Consider the following 21,258-nt stretch of genomic DNA (forward strand, 5'->3'; position numbering starts at 1 on the left):
GGGGCAGCAGCCTAAGACGGGAAGCCCAGACTTTCCTCTCCCCAGCCACTTCGTCCAGCTCTTCCCGGGGATCCCGAGGCGTTCCCAGGCCAGCCGGGAGACATAGTCTTCCCAACGTGTCCTGGGTCTTCCCCGTGGCCTCCTACCGGTCGGACATGTCCTAAACATCTCCCTAGGGAGGCGTTCGGGTGGCATCCTGACCAGATGCCCGAACCACCTCATTTGGCTCCTCTCAATGTGGAGGAGCAGCGGCTTTGCTTTGAGCTCCTCCCGGATGACAGAGCTTCTCACCCTACCTCTAAGGGAGAGCCCCGCCACCCTACCTCTAAGTGAGAGCCCCGCCACCCGGTGGAGGAAACTAATTTCAGCCGCTTGTACCCCTGATCTTGTCCTTTCGGTCATAACCCAAAGCTCATGACCCTAGGTGAGGATGGGAACGTAGATCGACCGGTAAATTGAGAGCTTTGCCTTGCGGCTCAGCTCCTTCTTCACCACAACGGATCGATACAGCGTCCGCATTACTGAAGACGCCACACCGATCCGCCTGTCGATCTCACGATCCACTCTTCCCTCACTCGTGAACAAGACTCCGCGGTAGGGCTGCGCGATATGGCCTTTTTTTAATATCTCAATATTTTTAGGCCATATCGCGATACACGATATATATCTCGATATTTTGCCTTAGCCTTGAATTAACACTTGATGCATATAATCACACCAGTATGATGATTCTATGTGTCTACATTAAAACATTTTTCTTCATACTGCATTAATATATGCTCATTTTTCACTTTCATGCAGAGAGGGAAATCACAACTAAGTCAATTTACCAAAACTGTATTTATTAAACAGCTATTAAGCAGTAGCACAAACATTCATATCATTTCAAAACAGAACATGCAAGATTGTCAGAGACATTTTAAAACAAGCTATTAGTGCACTTTTGTGAATGATGTCACTAAGATGACAAATCAAAACAACACTAAATTAAAGTGCACTTTTTGTAAGTGCACTTCTGTGCATGATGTCACACAAGATATTTCAATAACTGTCAAACAAAAATGAGCTGCATAATAGCAAATCAAATTGTGTACGTCCCTCGCTATGTGGTAGGTTCCGGCGGACGTTATCTCCTTATGTCGTGGACTATTTTTTTCATACGGTGTTGTTATGGAAATGGGTGCTCTGCATTTTATTGGTGTGGCACCGAACGGAGATGTTGACATGCAGAGTTTCAAACACTCTTCATTCTCTAGCGGGTGTCTTTTCAAATGATGCTACATATTATCAGTAATGCTAATTTTTGTAGCAACGCTTTCGCCCCACACTTGACAAATTACGGTTGTCTGTTCGACATATTCCCGCTTGAAGCCAAACCACCGCCAGACGATGGACCCCGTGCTGTTTTTCTTAGGAACTAATTCTTCCTTCATTTGTTACCAGATTCGCACCTTCTTTCTCTCGTATTACCACTCGCCCCACAGCTAACTTTAGCCATGTTGCTACCTCTCTGCTCAGCGAGTTCGTATACGTATGTGACGTATGTAAGAAGGTACCCTAGCACCTCCAAAACCCTCAAATCTAAACTCCAAACATCCCAGAACAAGCTAGTCAGATTACTTTTAGACCTCCACCCCAGATCACACCTCACTCCTACCCACTTCTCCAAAGTGGGCTGGCTCAGGGTGGAGGACAGAGTAAACTGGCGATGTGGAGACAGGAAAAGGACGTCCTGACTTGAACAGACTTGCACCTGCGGTCACTTCAAAGGGCGTGTGCTACCCACGAGGCTTTGTCGGCTGCCGATCACCAATCACAACACAGGTGCAGCGGACACCAAAAACTCAAAAAAAACACATTTTCATGCCTTTTTTTTCGTATTTTTCTGCTTTATGGTATGACTGGTCCTAAAATTCAAATCAGGTCACGTGGTTGCTACCCAGTAATTGTCGTCGCTCATCGCGAAAAACTGCGCCACTTCCTGAAGCAGTCACGTGATGAAGCGAGCTTCCACTCCAGGCACGCGACCTGAAAAAACACTGGGGTTAAATAAAAGAATATAGAGTAGGGAACTGTCCAGAACCACCTCGGTCCACACTCCATTTCAGTAGGTGGCGGTAATGCATACCAGAAGGTTGCTTGCCAACCGCCATTAAAGAAAATAAGAAGAAGAAGAAGAAGAAGGCACGCGACCTGGCCACGCCCCCTCGTCCCTCGACACACCTGCAGCTGCAATAATGGACAATCGGCATCAGGTAACTTTTCATCAAATATTCTGTCCTTTTTAACATATTTCCATCCATCCATTTTCGACAGCTTTTTTCTGCTTGGCATGTGTGAAAATTATCTTCACTTTTTCACACTTGTTGTGGACGAAAAATTGGATACTTGTCTTGCAGTAGAACTTGCAAGTTTGATACTTGGCGTGCGCTAAACGTTAAGTAGAAGTATTTGTATTTTCATATGAAACTTTGATAGTTATCGTGTAGTAACATTTATATCAAAAGTTTTCCAACTAGCTATGACGTTTATTAAAAGTTGCGACAAATTAATATTTAATTGTTTTACTTTCGTCCTGCTATCAACACTAACGTTTTGTTTCTTCTAAACATCAATTAATAGTACAAAATAAGATGTGCCTTGTGTAGGAATTAAAAGTACACGTTGTTGTATTTTCTACAATTGCTGTATTGATGACGAGTGATGCCACACAATTAGTGTGTAATTTTCTCAAACATCAGCATAGAAAGTACATTTACAAAACCCCAGTATTGACAACATGTACACAAAAATAATAATAATGATGATGATAATAATAAACAAGTTGTAATATATACTTACTGTTGGTGTGAATGTCCTGTAAATATGTATTACTATTTATATATTTATTACTTCAATTAAGTCCACATTTGAATGTGCAAGCGTGGACATGTATGTATCTTTACACATCTTTACTTACCTACTTTGTAGCTTTACTTTCATACAAGTACTAGCTTTACTTTCATTTACTTACATACAAATACTTTGTATATTTACTTACATACACATACTTTGTATCTTTACTTACACAAAAAGTACTTTGTGTCTTTACTTACACAAAACGTACTTTGTGTCATTACTTACACAAAAAGTACTTTGTGTCTTTACTTACACAAAAAGTACTTTGTGTCTTTACTTACACACAAGTACTTTGTATTTTTACCTACACACAATTACTTTGTAGCCCAACTTTCATACATGCACTTTGTAGCTTAACTTTCATACAAGTACTTTGTATTTTTATTTACATAAAAGTACTCTTAAAAATATGACTTTCATCATCTTGTGGAATACAATCGAGTTTATTCTCTACGATGTTGTTTGAAAACCGAATTAAACGTAAGAAAATGACACAAGATCACATTAGTTTGTGTTCTTTTGTGTTATATGCCTAAATATAACTACGAAGACCTGCTTGTGCAAATTAACTGCAAACAAACCTATCCTTTTTCTCATTAGCGTCACAATCACAACAGCACGGCACTCGTCATGTCGATCAAGTACATCACTTAGCGATGCACGAATAAGTCCAACTTTGTCTTTCCCGGATTAATGTTTAATTTGTGGACCCCTCAGATGTAAAGACATGATTTGCCTCCAATCTTTTCTTCTCTAAATAAAGTCAGTATCAAATGAAGTGCGGTCGAGGTGAGCAATAGCGTCTTGGTGATTAGAAATGGTTTAAATCATTAAAAAAATATTGTTTTCTTAAGCGTGTATAAATCCACTGCATCCTTTTTTTTTTTTTTTAAATGATCGCTTATATATTTGCCTCTAAATCTTTCAAAATACGCCCAAATCTGCACTGATGCAGGTAAGTAACAGTAGCCTAATGGGATTGTAGCCCATCGCCTGAAACCCACAAATGCCAGAATGTGCCTCTTGGTCACATCATTGCAACCCAACCATGGCGTAGCGCTTTTATTTTGAAACCGGAAAAGTGTGTGATTGGTTTGAGAAAGTGTCATGACATGTTTTGATGTGGGATCAACTGTTTGCAATAAAAGTCTCCTTTCGACTTCCTGCCAACCGTTTTTCATTTATTTTATCCCATCGTACTTACTAAATCAGTCACAGAAACAATCTAAATGTTATGTTATCACTGCACCTTAACCGTAATCTGAACATGGAGGCAAAGCACCTCCCACCTCTGAACGACGTGTTTGCGGCAATGATGTTGCCTCTTCTCCTGGCGATAAATACTCTTCTTGTCAGGAAAACAGCTTTCCTTAGCTTTGAACCTGATATTTTTATAAGGTAGACTTTCCTTTGTCCATTTCTGCTCGCTTGTGGCTCATCAGTAGCAAGTGAACTGCAGCCAAGTTCTCCCTGCTACAGCACGGCCCAAGGGTCAAAAAGGACGTGTGTGCGTTAATTGCCCGTTAAAAAAATGTGTTCCGTTATTGAAATTTATAGTTTACGCATTAATATCGCTTTAACTTTGACAGCCCTGGCTAGTACTTATATTCATTTTATAGACAAATTATACTATTTATAGTCGTGACGGCGAGTAGGGGAAGGAAGTGTTTCCTTCTTACTGGGGGGGCGTAACAGAAAATAATTGAGAAGCACTGGTGTAGAAGGTGTATACCTTTATGAACGACATGACACTGGAAGCTTTATATGTGCTGTCTCCATCCATCCATCCATCCATTTTGTACCGCTTGTCCCTTTCGGGGTCGCGGGGCTTGCTGGAGCATATCTCAGCTGCATTCGGGCAAAAGGCGGGGTACACCCTGGACAAGTCGCCACCTAATCACAGGGCCAACACAGAGACAGACAACATTCACACTCACATTCACACACTAGGGCCAATTTAGTGCTGTCTCATGAATGCTTTACTTAGAACTCTCTAGATCAGGGGTCGGCAACCCGCGGCTCTAGAGCCGCATGCGGCTCTTTAGCGCCGCCCTAGTGGCTCTCTGGAGATTTTTCAAAAATGTATGAAGAATGGAAAAAGATGAGGGGGAAAAAAAAAAATGTTTTCGTTTTAGTATGGTTTCTGTAGGAGGACAAACATGACACAAACCTCCGTAATTGTTATAAATCACACTGTTTATATTAAATATGCTTCACTGATTCAAGTATTTGGCGAGCGCCGTTTTGTCCTACTTATTTTGGCGGTCCTTGAACTCACCGTATAGTCTGTTTACATGCATAACTTTCTCCGACTTTCTAGGACGTGTTTTATGCCACTTCTTTTTCTGTCTCATTTTGTCCACCACACTTTTAACGTTGTGCATGAGTGCACAAAGGTGAGTTTTGTTGATGTTATTGACTTGTGTGAAGTGCTAATCAGACATAGTTGGTCACTGCATGACTGCAAGCTAATCGATGCTAACATGCTGTTTAGGCTAGCTATATGTACATATTGCATCATTATGCTTAATTTGTAGCTATATTTGAGCTAATTTAGTTTCCTTTAAGTCCTCTTAATTAAATGTATATCTCATGACACATGTAATATGGCTTTTAATTTTTTGCGGCTCCAGACAGATTTGTTTTTGTTTTTTTTGGTCCAATATGGCTCTTTCAACATTTTGGGTTGCCGACCCCTGCTCTAGATGCATTCTTCTTCTATTGTATCCCACACATCTTGCCAATGCCCCTAGTGGGCAATTGTGTTACTACACAAAACATCAGTATGATTCGTAGCTAGGTATTTGGGCCAAGGTTCTCTTTTTTTCCTCTTGGTCTTTTGATTTATTTTGCTTGTCAGCAAAAACTGCATTTTGAAGTAAACACAATATTAGTGGTGTACTGAATACTACAATATGTTTCTTTCATGTCAATAGTTTCCAAACAATAATTTAAAATAGTAAATTATTGTTTTTGTTCCTATATTACTTTAGTACCTACTTATCTCCTGTGGTTTGGCAAATGGTAAGCAATGATCCAAACTGTTTTTTTAAACTCAAATAACGTATTTAATGAAAATACATTAAACATGTAATTTTAATTTGAGGTACTGTAAATAATAGGGCTGTGAATCTTTGGGTGTCCCACGATTCGATTCAATATCGATTCTTGGGGTCACGATTCGATTCAAAATCGATTTTTTTTTTTTCAATTCAACACGATTCTCGATTCAAAAACGATTTTTTTCCCGATTCAAACTGATTCTCTATTCATTCAATACATAGGATTTCAGCGGAATCTACCCCAGTCTGCTGACATGCAAGCAGAGAAGTAGATTTTTGTAAAAAGCTTTTATAATTGTAAAGGACAATGTTTTATCAACTGATTGCAATAATGTAAATTTGTTTTAACTATTAAATGAACCAAATATATGACTTATTTTATCTTTGTGAAAATATTGTACACAGTGTGTTGTCAAGCTTATGAGATGCGATGCAAGTGTAAGCCACTGTGACATTATTGTTCTTTTTTTATTTTTTTTATAAATGTCTAATGATAATGTCAATGAGGGATTTTTAATCACTGCTATGTTGAAATTGTACTAATATTGATACTGTTGTTGATAATATTAATTTTTGTTTCACTACTTTGGGTTTGTTCTGTGTCGTGTTTGTGTCTCCTCTCAATTGCTCTGTTTATTGCAGTTCTGAGTGTTGCTGGGTCGGGTTTGGTTTTGGAATTGGATTGCATTGTTATGGTATTGCTGTGTAGTGTTTTGTTGGATTGATTATTTAAAAATTTTTTTAAAAACAATTTAAATAAATCAATACAAATAAAAAAATCGATTTTTTTAAAATGAGAATCGATTTCGAATCGTACAACGTGAGAATCGTGATTCGAATTCGAATCGTATTTTTCCCATACCCCTCGTAAATAATGTGTGCAAACACACTAAACAAGTTGAATGATAATTTCAGGAGCAAAGTTTTTATCCACAAACTCAAAAATGATACGAACAAATTATATCTGAGGAGTTGACACATAAACCAAAAGTATGATTAAAAAAATATCAAAAAAGAGATATAAAAGCAAAAAATTTATTTTATTTTCTGATTAACTTAGTATGTACATTTATTCTCCCAGTCTGGACCAATAGTTCAGTCACATAGACCTGCGAGTCTATGTGACAATTGAGATTGTATGGGGGAATACAATTATTCATTAAAAATGATTTACTCCTTAAAGATCTGACATGGGGTACTGCATGTTTGAGATTGGCAAGAGTTGGCCTAGACCAGTGCTTCTCATTTATTTTCTGTTACGTCCCCCCTTGAAAGAAGAAAATATTTTGAGTCCCCTCCCTCTCTGCACTTTGACTATAAATAGTATAATTTGTCTATAAAACTGTTATAACTATACCTCTGCACGACATTGTGACCTTATTAACATTAAAGTAAACAATACACTGGTTTTACCCCGTCTCCCACTGTGGTTACAGTGAATCCAAGTGCTACAAAATACCATCATATTCTGGTACGGCAAAAAAGCATGTTCCCCGAGGTCACACACATATTGGGCCGCCGCCCCCCGCCCCCCCCCCCCCCCCCCCAGATGGGCCCGCCCCACTATTTCAAAAGGACTGCCCTACACATTGTATTCTTCAAAGGAATGTGGATTACATTTCTCTGATCAGATAATCTAGCTGTCTATCTCTTGACTCATCTTTGATAGTAGTTATTACATTATAATCAATCAATCAATCAATGTTTATTTATATAGCCCTAAATCACAAGTGTCTCAAAGGGCTGTACAAGCCACAACGACATCCTCGGTACAGAGCCCACATACGGGCAAGGAAAAACTCACCCCAGTGGGACGTCGGTGAATGACTATGAGAAACCTTGGAGAGGACCGCATATGTGGGTAACCCCCCCCCCCCCCCCCCCCCCCCCCCCCCCCTCTAGGGGAGACCGAAAGCAACGGATGTCGAGTGGGTCTGACATAACATTGTGAAAGTCCAGTCCACAGTGGATCCAACACATCAGCGGGAGTCCAGTCCACAGCGGGGCCAACAGGAAACCATCCCGAGCGGAGACGGGTCAGCAGCGCAGAGATGTCCCCAACCGATACACAGGCTAGTGGTCCACCCGGGGACAGCCAGCACTTCATCCATGGCCACCGGACCTATGCAACTCCCCCTCGCAAGGGACAGGGGAGAAGAGGAGAGAAGAAAAGAAACGGCAGATCAACTGGTCTAAAAAGGGGGGGTCTATTTAAAGGCTAGATTATACAAATGAGTTTTAAGATGGGACTTAAATGCTTCTACTGAGGTAGCATCTCTAACTGTTACCGGGAGGGCATTCCAGAGTACTGGAGCCCGAATAGAAAACGCTCTATAGCCCACAGACTTTTTTTTGGCTCTGGGAATCACTAATAAGCCGGAGTTCTTTGAACGCAGATTTCTTGCCGGGACATATGGTACAATACAATCGGCGAGATAGGCTGGAGCTAAACCGTGTAGTATTTTATACGTAAGTAGTAAAACCTTAAAGTCGCATCTTAAGTGCACAGGAAGCCAGTGCAGGTGAGCCAGTATAGGCGTAATATGATCAAACTTTCTTGTTTTTGTGAAAAGCCTTGCAAGCCGCATTTTGTACCAACTGTAATCTTTTAATGCTAGACATAGGGAGGCCCGAAAATAATACGTTACAGTAATCGAGACGAGACGTAACGAACGCATGAATAATGATCTCAGCGTCGCTAGTGGACAAGATGGAACGAATTTTAGCGATATTACGGAGATGAAAGAAGGCCGTTTTAGTAACACTCTTAATGTGTGACTCAAACGAGAGAGTTGGGTCGAAGATAATACCCAGATTCTTTACCGAGTCTCCTTGTTTAATTGTTTGGTTGTCAAATGTTAAGGTGGTATTATTAAATAGATGCTGGTGTCTAGCAGGACCGATAATCAGCATTTCCGTTTTCTTAGCGTTGAGTTGCAAAAAGTTAGCGGACATCCATTGTTTAATTTCATTAAGACACGCCTCCAGCTGACTACAGTCCGGCGTGTTGGTCAGCTTTAGGGGCATGTAGAGTTGAGTGTCATCAGCATAACAGTGAAAGCTAACACCGTACCGTATAAGTTTATAAACTTCCTGAAGATGTCAGACTTTCCCCAACTCTGACTACTTTTAAAACTAGACTGAAGACTTTTATGTTCACCCTAGCTTTCAGCTAAATCTTTTCATCTTTTAACTTTTAACGTCTGCACTGTTTTTATTTTTATTGTCTGCATTTTAATTTTGCTTTTATTTTCTTTCATTTCACTTTGTTGTCTGTGTAGCACTTTGAGTCTGCCTTGTGTATGAAAAGCGCTATACAAATAAAGTTGCCTTGCCTTGCCTTGCTTTGCCTTGCCTTGCCTTATTGTTTTAGAAGAGAGCCCTTCCTTATTGGGCCTCTGGTTGATATGTATATCCAACCTAGACAACAGCATTGACGCTGTTGGGAATAACAGCTACAGGCATCGCTGGCGGCGGCCAATATAGAGCAGCTTTGGTTAATAGAATAGGCTGAGAATGAAGAGGGGCGCAATATTTTTTTGATGACAGAATCCTTGATTGCGCCATATCTGAAATAAGGGAAATAATTTTAATACCTGATTTCACCAAGCTTTCAAGATGGTCAGGAAGTCTCATGGGTGAACGGTGGAGAGGAGAAACGCAGGGAAGCATCTGTGGAGGGTGTAGATGCAGCAGGTGGGACCCAGGTTTGTGGTGAGGGCTGTGATAAAGGTGATGATGATGGAGGAGTTGCTGCATCAGAATACGGTATTCGGAATACTGGAGGTGCTGCTGTGGCTGAGTCCTTTACTGGATTCCTTGGTGGGAGCAGAGGAGGAGTTCTTCTGCTCTCCGTCACGCTCCTCTATGGCAGTATAAGATCCGGTCCAGGCCTATTCTGATGCCTCAGAGTGTGGAGGAGGTTATCCGCTAGTCGTCTCACTCCACCTCTGTTCAGGTGTGGGCCTTTACCTTGACACAGGTCCTCTCCTTGCCAGAAGAGATTGACGTTGTCAATAAAATGCAGTCCTCTGGACTCACAGATTCTGGACAGCAATGTGTTTAGCTCAGTGGTTCTTAACCTTGTTGGAGGTACCGAACCCCACCAGTTTCATATGCGCCTTCACCGAACCCTTCTTTAGTGAAAAATCGATTTTTTTTTTTTTTTTTTCAAATTTAAGACAAAGTTATGTTTTTTTACTGGTACACAAAATGAACCGTGCATGAACATCACCTTGTTCAAAGAACAACACAAACACAGTGCATGAACTCACAACAAATTACACACCTGCAAATCTTATGGAAAATTAGAGGGAAAATTGTTTGGGGGTATCCATAATACGCTGATAGGGACAACTTTTTATTTACACGATGAGTTGGGTGTGTCTTGACTTCAGCAGCGGAGGCTCCGCCGAACCCCTGAGGCCGACTCACCGAACCCCTAGGGTTCGATCGAACCCAGGTTAAGAACCACTGGTTTAGCTGAAGCAGCCGGCTGAATTTGTTTATGTTCCTGTCGATGTTTGGGAGAGGTCCACTAATAAGTTTATATATTTCCACTTGTATCAACACTCTCAAATAGTGTATTAAAGTCTTTCTTTAGAGATTTCAGATTGTTGGTTTCTGACGTCCACGGCACCCACATGCACGATCAGCTGTTTGATCCCTCTGTGTTTAGCCAGGACCTCAGGTCGCTGCTTTGTGATGTCTGAAACGGTGGATCTTGAAAATCTGCATGTAACCATTCTGTTTGTTTGTGTTAAATATGGCGCAGTCTCCAAACAGAAGCATATCTTTTACTTTGGCACTTGGCAAAGTTGCCGTGTCCATCTGACGCTTTGTACTAACTTCTCTCCGTTTGTGATATTCAGTCACGTTTAGCTGTGACAGTGGAAAAAATCTGTTTATTAACTTTATTCCCGGTTGGTATTACATGTCGCCCATGAATACCAACGTTTTGACTTGGTTTTCGTTTTACACCTAGTCCATTGCAGATGTCTTTATAGAGTATTGGAAAAGACACGGTATCATTTAGCATCAGGCAGTGAAGCTAAGAAATCTACCCAGGGCAGGCATGCCAGCAAACACACGCACGCACACACACACACACACACACACACACACAAAGGCCTGCAGTTTATAAAGTGTATTGTCCCGTTCCAGTATTTTACCGAGTATCGTTGCATTCATAGTAGTAATACAACTTGGTAGTTAGCAGTAACAAGTGTTTGATGTGTTTGCTGATGTTTCTAATAAAAACTGTGCTTGGATGATTAAAAATTGTTTTGATTGGCTATTATTGGTCACATGTTGCTTGTGTTTCAGGTGGTGAATGTAGAGCGTTTGCAGGCGCTGGAAACATGGCTAAAAAGCACCGGCATTAAGATCAGACAAGTAAATGGCCAGAGGAGATATGGCGGACCACCTAAGGGTAAGAATGAATGAGAAACTTTATTTTTTGTGTAACCAGATTGTGTAACTAATTGTTACTAAGTTCTAAACTAAACTGAGATCTGTGAATTCTTGTGCATGTCAACATATTTAGACTGTCAGAAATAATAATATTAGACATGTCGTCTATATCCAGCAATTCCATTTTATAGCTGCTGAGTGACTTAACGTAGTAACAAATGAATGACCACCTCTTGTGTGTCGCCAAAGCATCCACAGCCTGTAGAAATGTACGTACGGTAGCTATGAGGTTGGCTTGAGGCAGTGCGCATTTCCACCTCAACGTCAGTCTTGATACAGCTCATCTTGGCCGTGAAAAAGGGCGAACAAAGGGTTTTTGTGCATACGCAAGCTTGTTACAAGAGAGCCCTGGGTGACAAATTCATCCGGACATCAAAAACGAGCAAGGATGGCCCACGTTGCAGGGTGGAGGGATTTTGTCAAAGGCCCTCTTTAGAGCTCAGAAAATAAGAACTGCAAGTTGTTGGAGTGAGGCACAAAAGACCATATAGATTGGGCCTTGAGAGGGTCTGAAGCCGCACTGAGGCTCATGGAGGAAGATGAGGAGACGGTTAATGCGAAGATCTTATTTGCAATACTTGGGAGCAATATGCCATGGTAGTTACTTCAATCCACTCGGTCTCCCTTCTTGAAGATAGGGATGACGGTCACATCGCAAATGTCGTTCAGGAGGGTATTGCTTTCCCAGATCTTGAAGATCAGGTGCATGAGAAAAACCTAAAAGTGCTGTTTGCAACTTCCTCACAGTAATATTTTTCAAAGCAAAAATTATAACAAGAACACCACTGGCTAGTTTGTTACCCATCCATCCATCCATTTTCTACCGCTTGCCCCTTTTGGGTCGTGGGGGGTGCTGGAGCCTATCTCAGCTGCATTCGGGCGGAAGGCGGGGTACACCCTGGACAAGTTACCATTAGTGGTTTAACAGAACACATTTGTATGACAATTTGACTATATTTTTCACAATTACAAAGTTTATGTTACCATTAGTGGTTTAACAGAACACATTTGTATGACAATTTGACTATATTTTTTACAATTACAAAGTTTATGTATTAAAAAAAATTTTAGCGGCCCGATTAAAATGATTGGTGTTCACAGCTGTCACTTAACAGCTCTCGTCAACACGTATGCTCAAGGAGCGTGAGCACACATACAAAAGCAGTCCAAGAGAAGCAACAAACAATTTGCAGTCATGTTGTTGTTATGATAGAATATACATTTAATGACAGTTAACGCTTGCTATCCAAGTTGCTATTATTAGCTAACAACACCCAAAGCTAATGCGCGTACATGTGTTATGTAAGTACGTAATTAAGTCATTATGTACGAGAAGGGCGGGATATAGTCTGTAAAATACATTGGAATGTTGGCGCCCTATAGACATCTGTGTAAATGTTGCAAACAGCCCCTTTTAGAGAAAGTAAGTACTGCAACACGCAGCGGTAGAAAAGTAATTAATAGGTATGTATCCATCCATCCATCTTCTTCCACTTGTCCGACGTCGGGTCGCGGGGGCAGCAGCCTTAGCATGGAAGCCCAGACTTCCCTCTCTCCAGCCACTTCATCCAGCTCGTCCCGGGGGACCCCGAGGCATTCCCAGGTTAGCCGGGAGACTATTGGTCGGACGCCTGGACACCTCCCCAAGGAGGCGCCCAGGGGGCATCCTGACCAGATGCTTGAACCACCTCATCTGGCTCCTCTCGATGTGGAGAAGCAGCGGCTTTATTTTGAGCTCCTCCCGAATGACAGAGCTTTTCACCCTATCTCTAAGGGAGAGCAAACTCCCATGCACCCTCAAGAACCCTGCCTATAGTATGCTCCTCCTGAATCCGAGGTTCAATTATGCGGCGTAGCTTCTTCTCCAGTACACCTGAATAGACATTAACGGGAAGGCTGAGGAATGTGATCCCACGATAGTTAGAACACACCTTCCGGTTATTATATTATTGTGGTATATGTCCAAAAAAAAGACTTAAAATGCCATAGTGCGTAAAAAGAAATGGCAGAAATGTTTAGAATGAACCCACTTACTGTAATTGAACAACAAACACAATGCTAAAATGTTTGTCATATTTATTACTACAAACTAGGGCTGAGCGATATGGACCAAAATTGATACAGCTGTATTTTTAGTATGAATACCGGTATCCGATATATACCGGTAGTGTTGTACGTCGAGCTGGGCGATATATCGATATACGCGATATTTCGCGGGTTTGTCTCTGTGCGATATAGAAAATGACTATATCGTGATATTCGAGTATACGTTCTCACGCAGATTCTTTTAGCTGCTGGCATTACACTACAGGCTCTCCTCGCTCTTTCCTGTGTCTCCTTCTCATAGACAGACAAGCGCACCTTCTTACACACGTCACATACTGTCACGACATACGTCACATACGTATACGCCCTCGCGCAGCAAAGAGGTAGCAGCATGGGTAACGTTAGCTGTGATGCTAGCGCAGCCGTGCGAGTGGTAATACAAGAGACAGAAGGTGCGAATCTGGTAACAAATGAAGGAATAATTAATTCCCCCAAAAAACAGCAGGGGGTCCATCGTCTGGCGGTGGTTTGGCTTCAAGTGGGAATATGTCGAACAGACAACCGTCATTTGTCAAGTGTGGGGCAAAAGCGTTGCTATAAAAAGTAGCATTACTGCTAATATGTAGCATCATTTAAAAAGTCACCTGCTAGAGAATGAAGAGTGCTTACTCCGCATGTCAACATCTCCGTTCGGTGCCACACGCCCACACCATCAAAATGCCGAGGCAAACATTTCCAGATCAACACCTTATGAAAAAAATAGTTGTGATTTCCCTCTCTGCATGAAAGTTTAAAATGAGCATATATTAATGCAGTATGAAGAAGAATGGTTTAATGTAGACACATAGAATCATTATACTGCTGTGATTATATGTATCAAGTGTTCATTCAAAGCTAAGGCAAAATATCGACATATACTGTATATCGTGTATCGCGATATGGCCTTAAAATATTGCGATATTAAAAAGGCCATATCGCCCAGTCCTAGTTGTACAGTATACCGGTACTAATTAAGTACCGCGGTACTAATAATTCATAAACTGTACTATACTGCCTCTAAAAAATACCGGTTCCCTTTTGTTTTTTTACAAGTACGACGGCGCTACGTTGTCACGTTGTGACATTGCTGGTTTTATGAGCAGAGGTGCACGTTCGGCAACGCACACACACGGAGTACTTATAAGCAGACACAGTGTCTAGACAGAAAAGGGAGAATGGACGCATTTTGGTTTAAAAACTAACGATAAATGCGATGCTTTAAATATTGGTATCGGGACAACCATATATACTGGTATATTTTTAAAAAAAGTTCAAAGGGCTTAAGATTGCCTCAGTGTTTCATGGCTAGATAACCACTCAGATTATTTTTGTTGTAAGTAGTAACGTAATGTGTTGTTTATTCTTTAAAAAGTAATAATTTAGCCTTTACTATGTCAAAGCAATTTTTGTTCATTTTGTTTATGAATGTGAGCTTCTACTTGCTCACTCCGGTAAAAGCTGCTGGTTGTTCAGTTTAAAACTACTTTTCACAAGTTATTCACTGAAATATACTTTTCAGCCACCCAGCCGCTAACCTACTCTAGCTTAGTCCGCACAGGCTATGGGTAGAGGCACTTTTAAACAGAACTGTAGTTAAATATTGTTTCTGTTGTTTTACATACTGTTTTGGCTTGGAACACTCTGCCACAGAGGTTATGTTTCGCCAAGGTTTGTTTGTCTGTTTGTCATGGCATTATTGAGAAGATTTTAAAACCGTAATACCACAGTGTCTACAAAACAGTTTCCTCCCAACAATAAAACTATGAGCATCTGGAAGGAGGTACTGTACACAACAAACAAGATGGTTGACCAAAAGTAGCTGACTAGAACGTCTTTAGACCCAAACACCACATCTTCATGCATGTCTTCAATTCCATCATGTTGGTGCATTGTTGTTTGTCTCCATGGCAGAGTGGAATGGTCCGACACCAGGACCTAACTGCGAGGTGTTCATCAGCCACATCCCTCGTGACACCTTTGAGAATCTGCTCATCCCCCTCTTCAGCACGGTGGGTCCGCTGTGGGAGTTGCGCTTGATGATGAACTTCAGCGGGCAAAACCGTGGATTTGCCTACGCCAAATACGCCTCAGCGGACGTAGCCAAAGATGCAATAATGCAACTTCATGGCCACGAGCTGCAGCCTGGCGTGCAAATTAGCGTCTGCAGGAGCACCGAGAAGAAGCATCTCTGCATCACAAACCTGCCAGCCAACACCAAGCCAGGCCACCTTCTTCAGGTACTTCACTTCACATGTCAAGTCAGCAGGAAACATTACGATTATAATAATTCAAGCCGATCACATGTTCTCGCATGAAAATGCTGGGGAAGAATCACTGTCTTAGATAATAATGATTATATCATGTATCAATAAATGTTATAAAGGTCATCCATCCATCCATTTTCTACCGCTTATTCCCTTCGGGGTCACGGGGGGCGCTGGAGCCTATCTCAGCTACAATCCTGAATTCTTATAAAAATTCATGTAAAGATCCATCCATCCATGTATGTGAAACACATTTGCTCTTTCCCACATTAGAACCTTTATTTAACCAGATAAGAAAACCCATTGAGATCAAGATCTCTTTCACAAGGGTGACCTGGCCAAGAGGTCAACAGCACATGTCACAGGGCATTTTCAAAATAAATACATTAAGACATACATTTTAAAATACATAAGAGAACTGTAAAACAACAGAGATTTACATCTTTAAAAACACAGGCACTGTGCAAACGTCTCTCGCTGTTTGTCCCTCAGGACAGAACGGAAGGCTCCAAATGGAAGTAGTTCTGTAAGTTTCAGTTTCGTCTGCAATTCATTCCATGCCATAGGGGCAGCAATGCCAAAAGCTCTTTTGCCAAATTCAGTCCGTACATGAGGAACAGTTAAAACATACAAATTGTTAGAACGTAACGCATAAGAGCTGCTTTTTCTTTGTAACAGAGTACACAAGTATGGAGGTATTAAACCTAAAAGAGCCTTATAAATTAAAGTCGGCCAATGTGTGTATCTGCGTGCACTCAATGAAGATAAGTCTGACTTCATATACAGTTGACAATGGTGGGTGAGACTACGACAGCCAGTAACAAATCTTAGTGCTGAATGAAAAACAGTGTCCAAGGACTGGAGGCATTTAGATGAAGCACTAAAATAAAGCACGTCTCCATAATCAATTACAGGCAAGATAGTTGCTGTCACCAATTTCTTTCTGACTTTAAGAGAGAAGCAGTTTTTATTTCTAAAAAAGAAACCAAGCTTTACCCTAAGCTTAGAGACCAAGTTGTTAATATGGGCTTTAAATGAAAGCTCCTGATCAAGAGTAAAACCCAAGTACTTGTAATTTAAGACCTGCTCTATAGGGTTTCCATTTGATGTTACAATATTTGGAATATTTTCCAGTAGCACCCTTGAATGAGAGAAAACCATTAGCTTGCTTTTATCTGTATTTAAAACCAATTTAAGATCAAATAAGCGAGTCTGGATGACATCAAAAGCAGCTTGTAAAAACTCAAAAGCCTGAGTGATGGAGGTTGAACAGCAATAAATAATGGTGTCGTCTGCATAAAAATGGTACATTGCATTTGACAAATTATTACAAAGATTATTTATGTAGATAGAAAATAAAATGGGCCCCAGCACTGAGCCTTGTGGAACGCCTTTGGTAATGTCCAGTAATGAAGAGGTGGTCCCAGCCACCTGTACACATTGTGTTCTGCTGGAGAGATAGTCTGTGAACCAAGCAGCTGCATTTTTAGATAATCCAACGTGATGAAGGGCTTGAATTAACAGACTGTGGTCTACTGTGTCAAATGCTTTTGACAAATCAATAAATAGGGCGACACAATATTTCTTGCCGTCTACAGCCTCGATTAAATCATTGAAGACCTTAAGAGCAGCTGTAATAGTGCTATGCTGTTTTCTAAAACCAGATTGAAATGGAGATAAAATATTGTTTGATTCTAAAAAATCCTCTAGCTGGTTACTGATGATCTTCTCAAACAATTTTGCTAAAATGCATAATTTAGATATTGGTCTGTAATTATTTATATTCGTGGGTTCACCCCCTTTTAGCAGGGGAAGAACAAAGGCCGATTTCCAGATATTTGGAATGCTTTTACTTGTTAGACTTAGGTTAAAAATATGCGAGAGAGGCTCAGCAACAAAATCAGCAGCCAATTTTAAGAAAAAGGGTTCAATTTGGTCAGGTCCTGCTGCTTTAGTTGTGTCCATTGCTGGTGGAGTAAGTTCATAGATGACAGACATAGTCATGTTTGTAGTTAATAATGATATTCATAATCATAATCAATACTACAGGTGCTGCGTGGGCTGACAGAAGGAGTAGAGAGACTTTCCCTCACAGCAGGACCAGGAATAGATGGCGTTTCTGCTCAAGTCTGTTTCTCTTCTCATCACAACGCTTCTATGGCCAAGAGGATGCTGGCAGAAGGTTAGTCCGTATTTATGTACCAACATATTTGTAGAAGCCACTTTCTTCATTGTATTTTCATGTTATTATGTCAGGGATCCACAGGTAGCAGTAAAGCAATGTTTATATCAGAGTCATGTATAAAGAGAGTATGGTCAACTAAACAGGGCGCCATGTTTGCTACCCAGTACATGTGCAGCTGTGCCCGGAAGCACACATTGCGGTCGTTCTGACGTTTGTTTTCCGAACAAAATAAACCAGATAATACTCCAGCTCATAAACTTACAATAAAACATGCTTTTATATCGTCGAAATTAGAGCTGCCAATGTTATCACGTGGACGCATGTGATTAATAAAGAAAAATATATTGTTATCATAAATGAGTGAAGATTAATTACATCCGGGCTAAAACTTAACCCGGAAGACGCGCACATTGTTACACGGTCTGTGATCACAATGAGAGGCGGAAAATTCCGCTTCAAAGCAGAACTTTAGATAAAATTGAGGTAACTTGTTGATATTGCAGAGATAAACATTCTTATAATCAGCGCACATCAAGAAACTGAGTTGGCCATACTCTCTCTATACACAACTCTGTATTATATAAGCACAGGTATTGGGAATTAGCAGGGAGGAATTAGGTGGGAGATCTTGCGTTTTTTTAACGATTGCTTGCCAGCTCATTGGCCACATACTCATGCACTTCAACTACCGTTGTTTATTTTTCTTACAAACCCCGTTTCAATATGAGTTGAGAAATTGTGTTACATGTACATATAAACTGAATACAATGATTTGCAAATCCTTTTCAACCCATATTCAATTGAATGCACTACAAAGACAAGATATTTGATGTTCAAACTAATAAACCTTTTTTTTTTTTGCAAATAATAATTAACTTAGAATTTAATGGCTGCAACACGTGCCAAAGTAGTTGGAAAAGGGCATGTTCACCACTGTGTTACATGGCCTTTCCTTTTAACAACACTCAGTAAACGTTTGGGAACTGAGAAGACACATTTTTTAAGCTTCTCAGGTGGAATTCTTTCCCATACTTACTTGATGTACAGCTTAAGTTGTTCAGTCCGGGGTCTCTGTTGTGGTATTTTAGGCTTCATAATGCGCCACACATTTTCAATAGGAGACAGGTCTGGACTACAGGCAGGCCAGTCTAGTACCCGCACTCTTTTACTATGAAGCCACGTTGATGTAACACGTGGCTTGGCATTGCTTTGCTAAAATAAGCAGGGGCGTCCATGGTAACGTTGCTTGGATGGCAACATATGTTGCTCCAAAACCTGTATGTACCTTTCAGCATTAATGGCGCCTTCACAGATGTGTAAGTTACCCATGCTTTGGGCACTAATACACCCCCATACCATCACAGATGCTGGCTTTTCAACTTTGCGCCTATAACAATACGGATGGTTCTTTTCCTCTTTGGTCCGGAGGACACGACGTCCACAGTTTCCAAAAACAATTTGAAATGTGGACTCGTCAGTAGGGATGATGTTTGATAAGAAATTATCGAGTTCGAGCCTATTATCGAATCCTATTATCGAATCCTCTTATCGAACCGATTCCTTATCGATTCTCTTATCGAGTCCAGATAGGTTGTTGTATATGGAAAAAAACACACAATATTTGGTTTAACAAAAGCTCACTTTTATTATATAAGAAAAAAATAAAATCTAATAAATAAATAAATAAATATTGACTGTTACCCCCCTAAAAAATAAAATAAAATAAATAAATATTGACTGTTGTTACCCAAAGTATATTAAGTGGGATTTTTAAGAAAAACAAATATATACAGTAACACAAAAACAACCTGTCTCTGTGATCACTATAGGTGTATAAATAATACTGTAGTGTTAAATAAAATCAGTCCCTTGGGCACAAAACTGAAAATAATACAGCTCTCCAAAAAGTGCACTTCTGCTGCTATTTGACATAACTGTTTGTTATGATGCTTTGACATTTATTCAGACTTTATTGAAAGAAAATTCTATGAAGAGAAAAGTTCTTTGCAAATGTGGTTACTATGCTAAAAAATGAAAAGTTAAAGCTAAAAAAAGAAACACTTTATTGAGTTAACATTATTTCTTTATAGGGGGAAAGATGTGATGTTATGAGCTAGGAATATAACAAATACACTACCCAGCACAGTGTTTCCCATAAACTGCCAAGATACCTGTGGCGGTGGGGGCGTGACTATGGGCGTGGTCACCATGACATCATTGAGGAATTTGCATAATTTACTACAATGATTTGATTTTCTCTAAAAAGGCTCAAAAAATTTATACTTACTAATTAATAATAACAGTTTTGTTTTAAACGTCCATCCATCCATCCATCCATCCATTTTACAATATAATTACAACACTTTTGATTTGAACAATAAGTTATTCACTGAAATATATGTATTAATTGTGGTTCTTACAAAAAATATATCTTATAAAATATAAAAGCTAAAATGTCTCAAAGCTCTGCCCCTTTAATTAGTGCATACTAAATAATTTAACTTTAGCCTACAACTACAACCATATTATTTACCAGCAACATAAAGTGAAACAGAGGCAGAGGTGTCCTGCCACAGTCAGTAACAAATAAACAGAAAACAGTAGTGGTGGTAGATAGACACAGAGCTTCATCAAACATCTGATCCACTGAACAAAGAGCTCCAAAAATCTGGAACTTTAGACTGCCATCAGTTTTACTCCCTACACGTAACCATGTGTTTCCTACTGCCTGCAGACTTTGCACCCTTTGTTATATACACATGTTGTTTCTAATATAAATACATTTAATAAAGTCAAATAAATATAAGGCAACAAGAGAAGTATCCTACACTTCTCTTTTGTAAAGTAAATCTGAACAGCCAATATGGGCATCTACATCAACTATATGATTTGCCTGTGAAGCTGGAGAGGACAAAAAAAATATACATATATATTTTTTTTTTAACTTTATTTTTTTTGTTTTTGTTTGTGGCGGACGTAATTCTTTCGTGGCGGGCCGCCACAAATAAATGAATGTGTGGGAAACCCTGCAGCATGCAACTGGAGTGACGAGCATGCGCGGTAGCCCCGAAAAGTGTTGTTGCATGTCACCACCCGGCAGTTAAGAATGAGGTTATGAGCACACTGTGAAAGTAAACGTCAAGAAGTCAGCCAACACGCCTCGTCTGCATTATTTATAATTAGATAGACAACACATATACAGTGTGATTTTGTTTTGTTTACAAGGAAAGAAAAACAAAAGTAAAAAAAAGGGAGATGTCATATATGTATGTGCTGCGGTTGCTTTAAGAAC

The 21,258-nt window shown here is 40.2% G+C and overlaps 1 protein-coding gene across 1 annotated transcript in view; it reads left to right on the forward strand.

Annotated features, from left to right (window-relative positions):
• Positions 1-2,010: 2,010 nt before the first annotated feature.
• The window catches only part of dnd1 (DND microRNA-mediated repression inhibitor 1), a 29,498-nt gene continuing 10,250 nt past the window's right edge, over positions 2,011-21,258 (forward strand). The window contains exons 1-4 of the mRNA XM_062045361.1: positions 2,011-2,255; positions 11,286-11,391; positions 15,429-15,754; positions 17,831-17,963. Coding sequence (XP_061901345.1) covers positions 2,238-2,255; positions 11,286-11,391; positions 15,429-15,754; positions 17,831-17,963 — 583 coding nt within the window. The 5' untranslated portion in view covers positions 2,011-2,237. The remainder of the gene's footprint in view (positions 2,256-11,285; positions 11,392-15,428; positions 15,755-17,830; positions 17,964-21,258) is intronic.

Source organism: Entelurus aequoreus, linkage group LG04 (assembly GCF_033978785.1).
Source record: "Entelurus aequoreus isolate RoL-2023_Sb linkage group LG04, RoL_Eaeq_v1.1, whole genome shotgun sequence".
NCBI lineage: Eukaryota > Metazoa > Chordata > Actinopteri > Syngnathiformes > Syngnathidae > Entelurus > Entelurus aequoreus.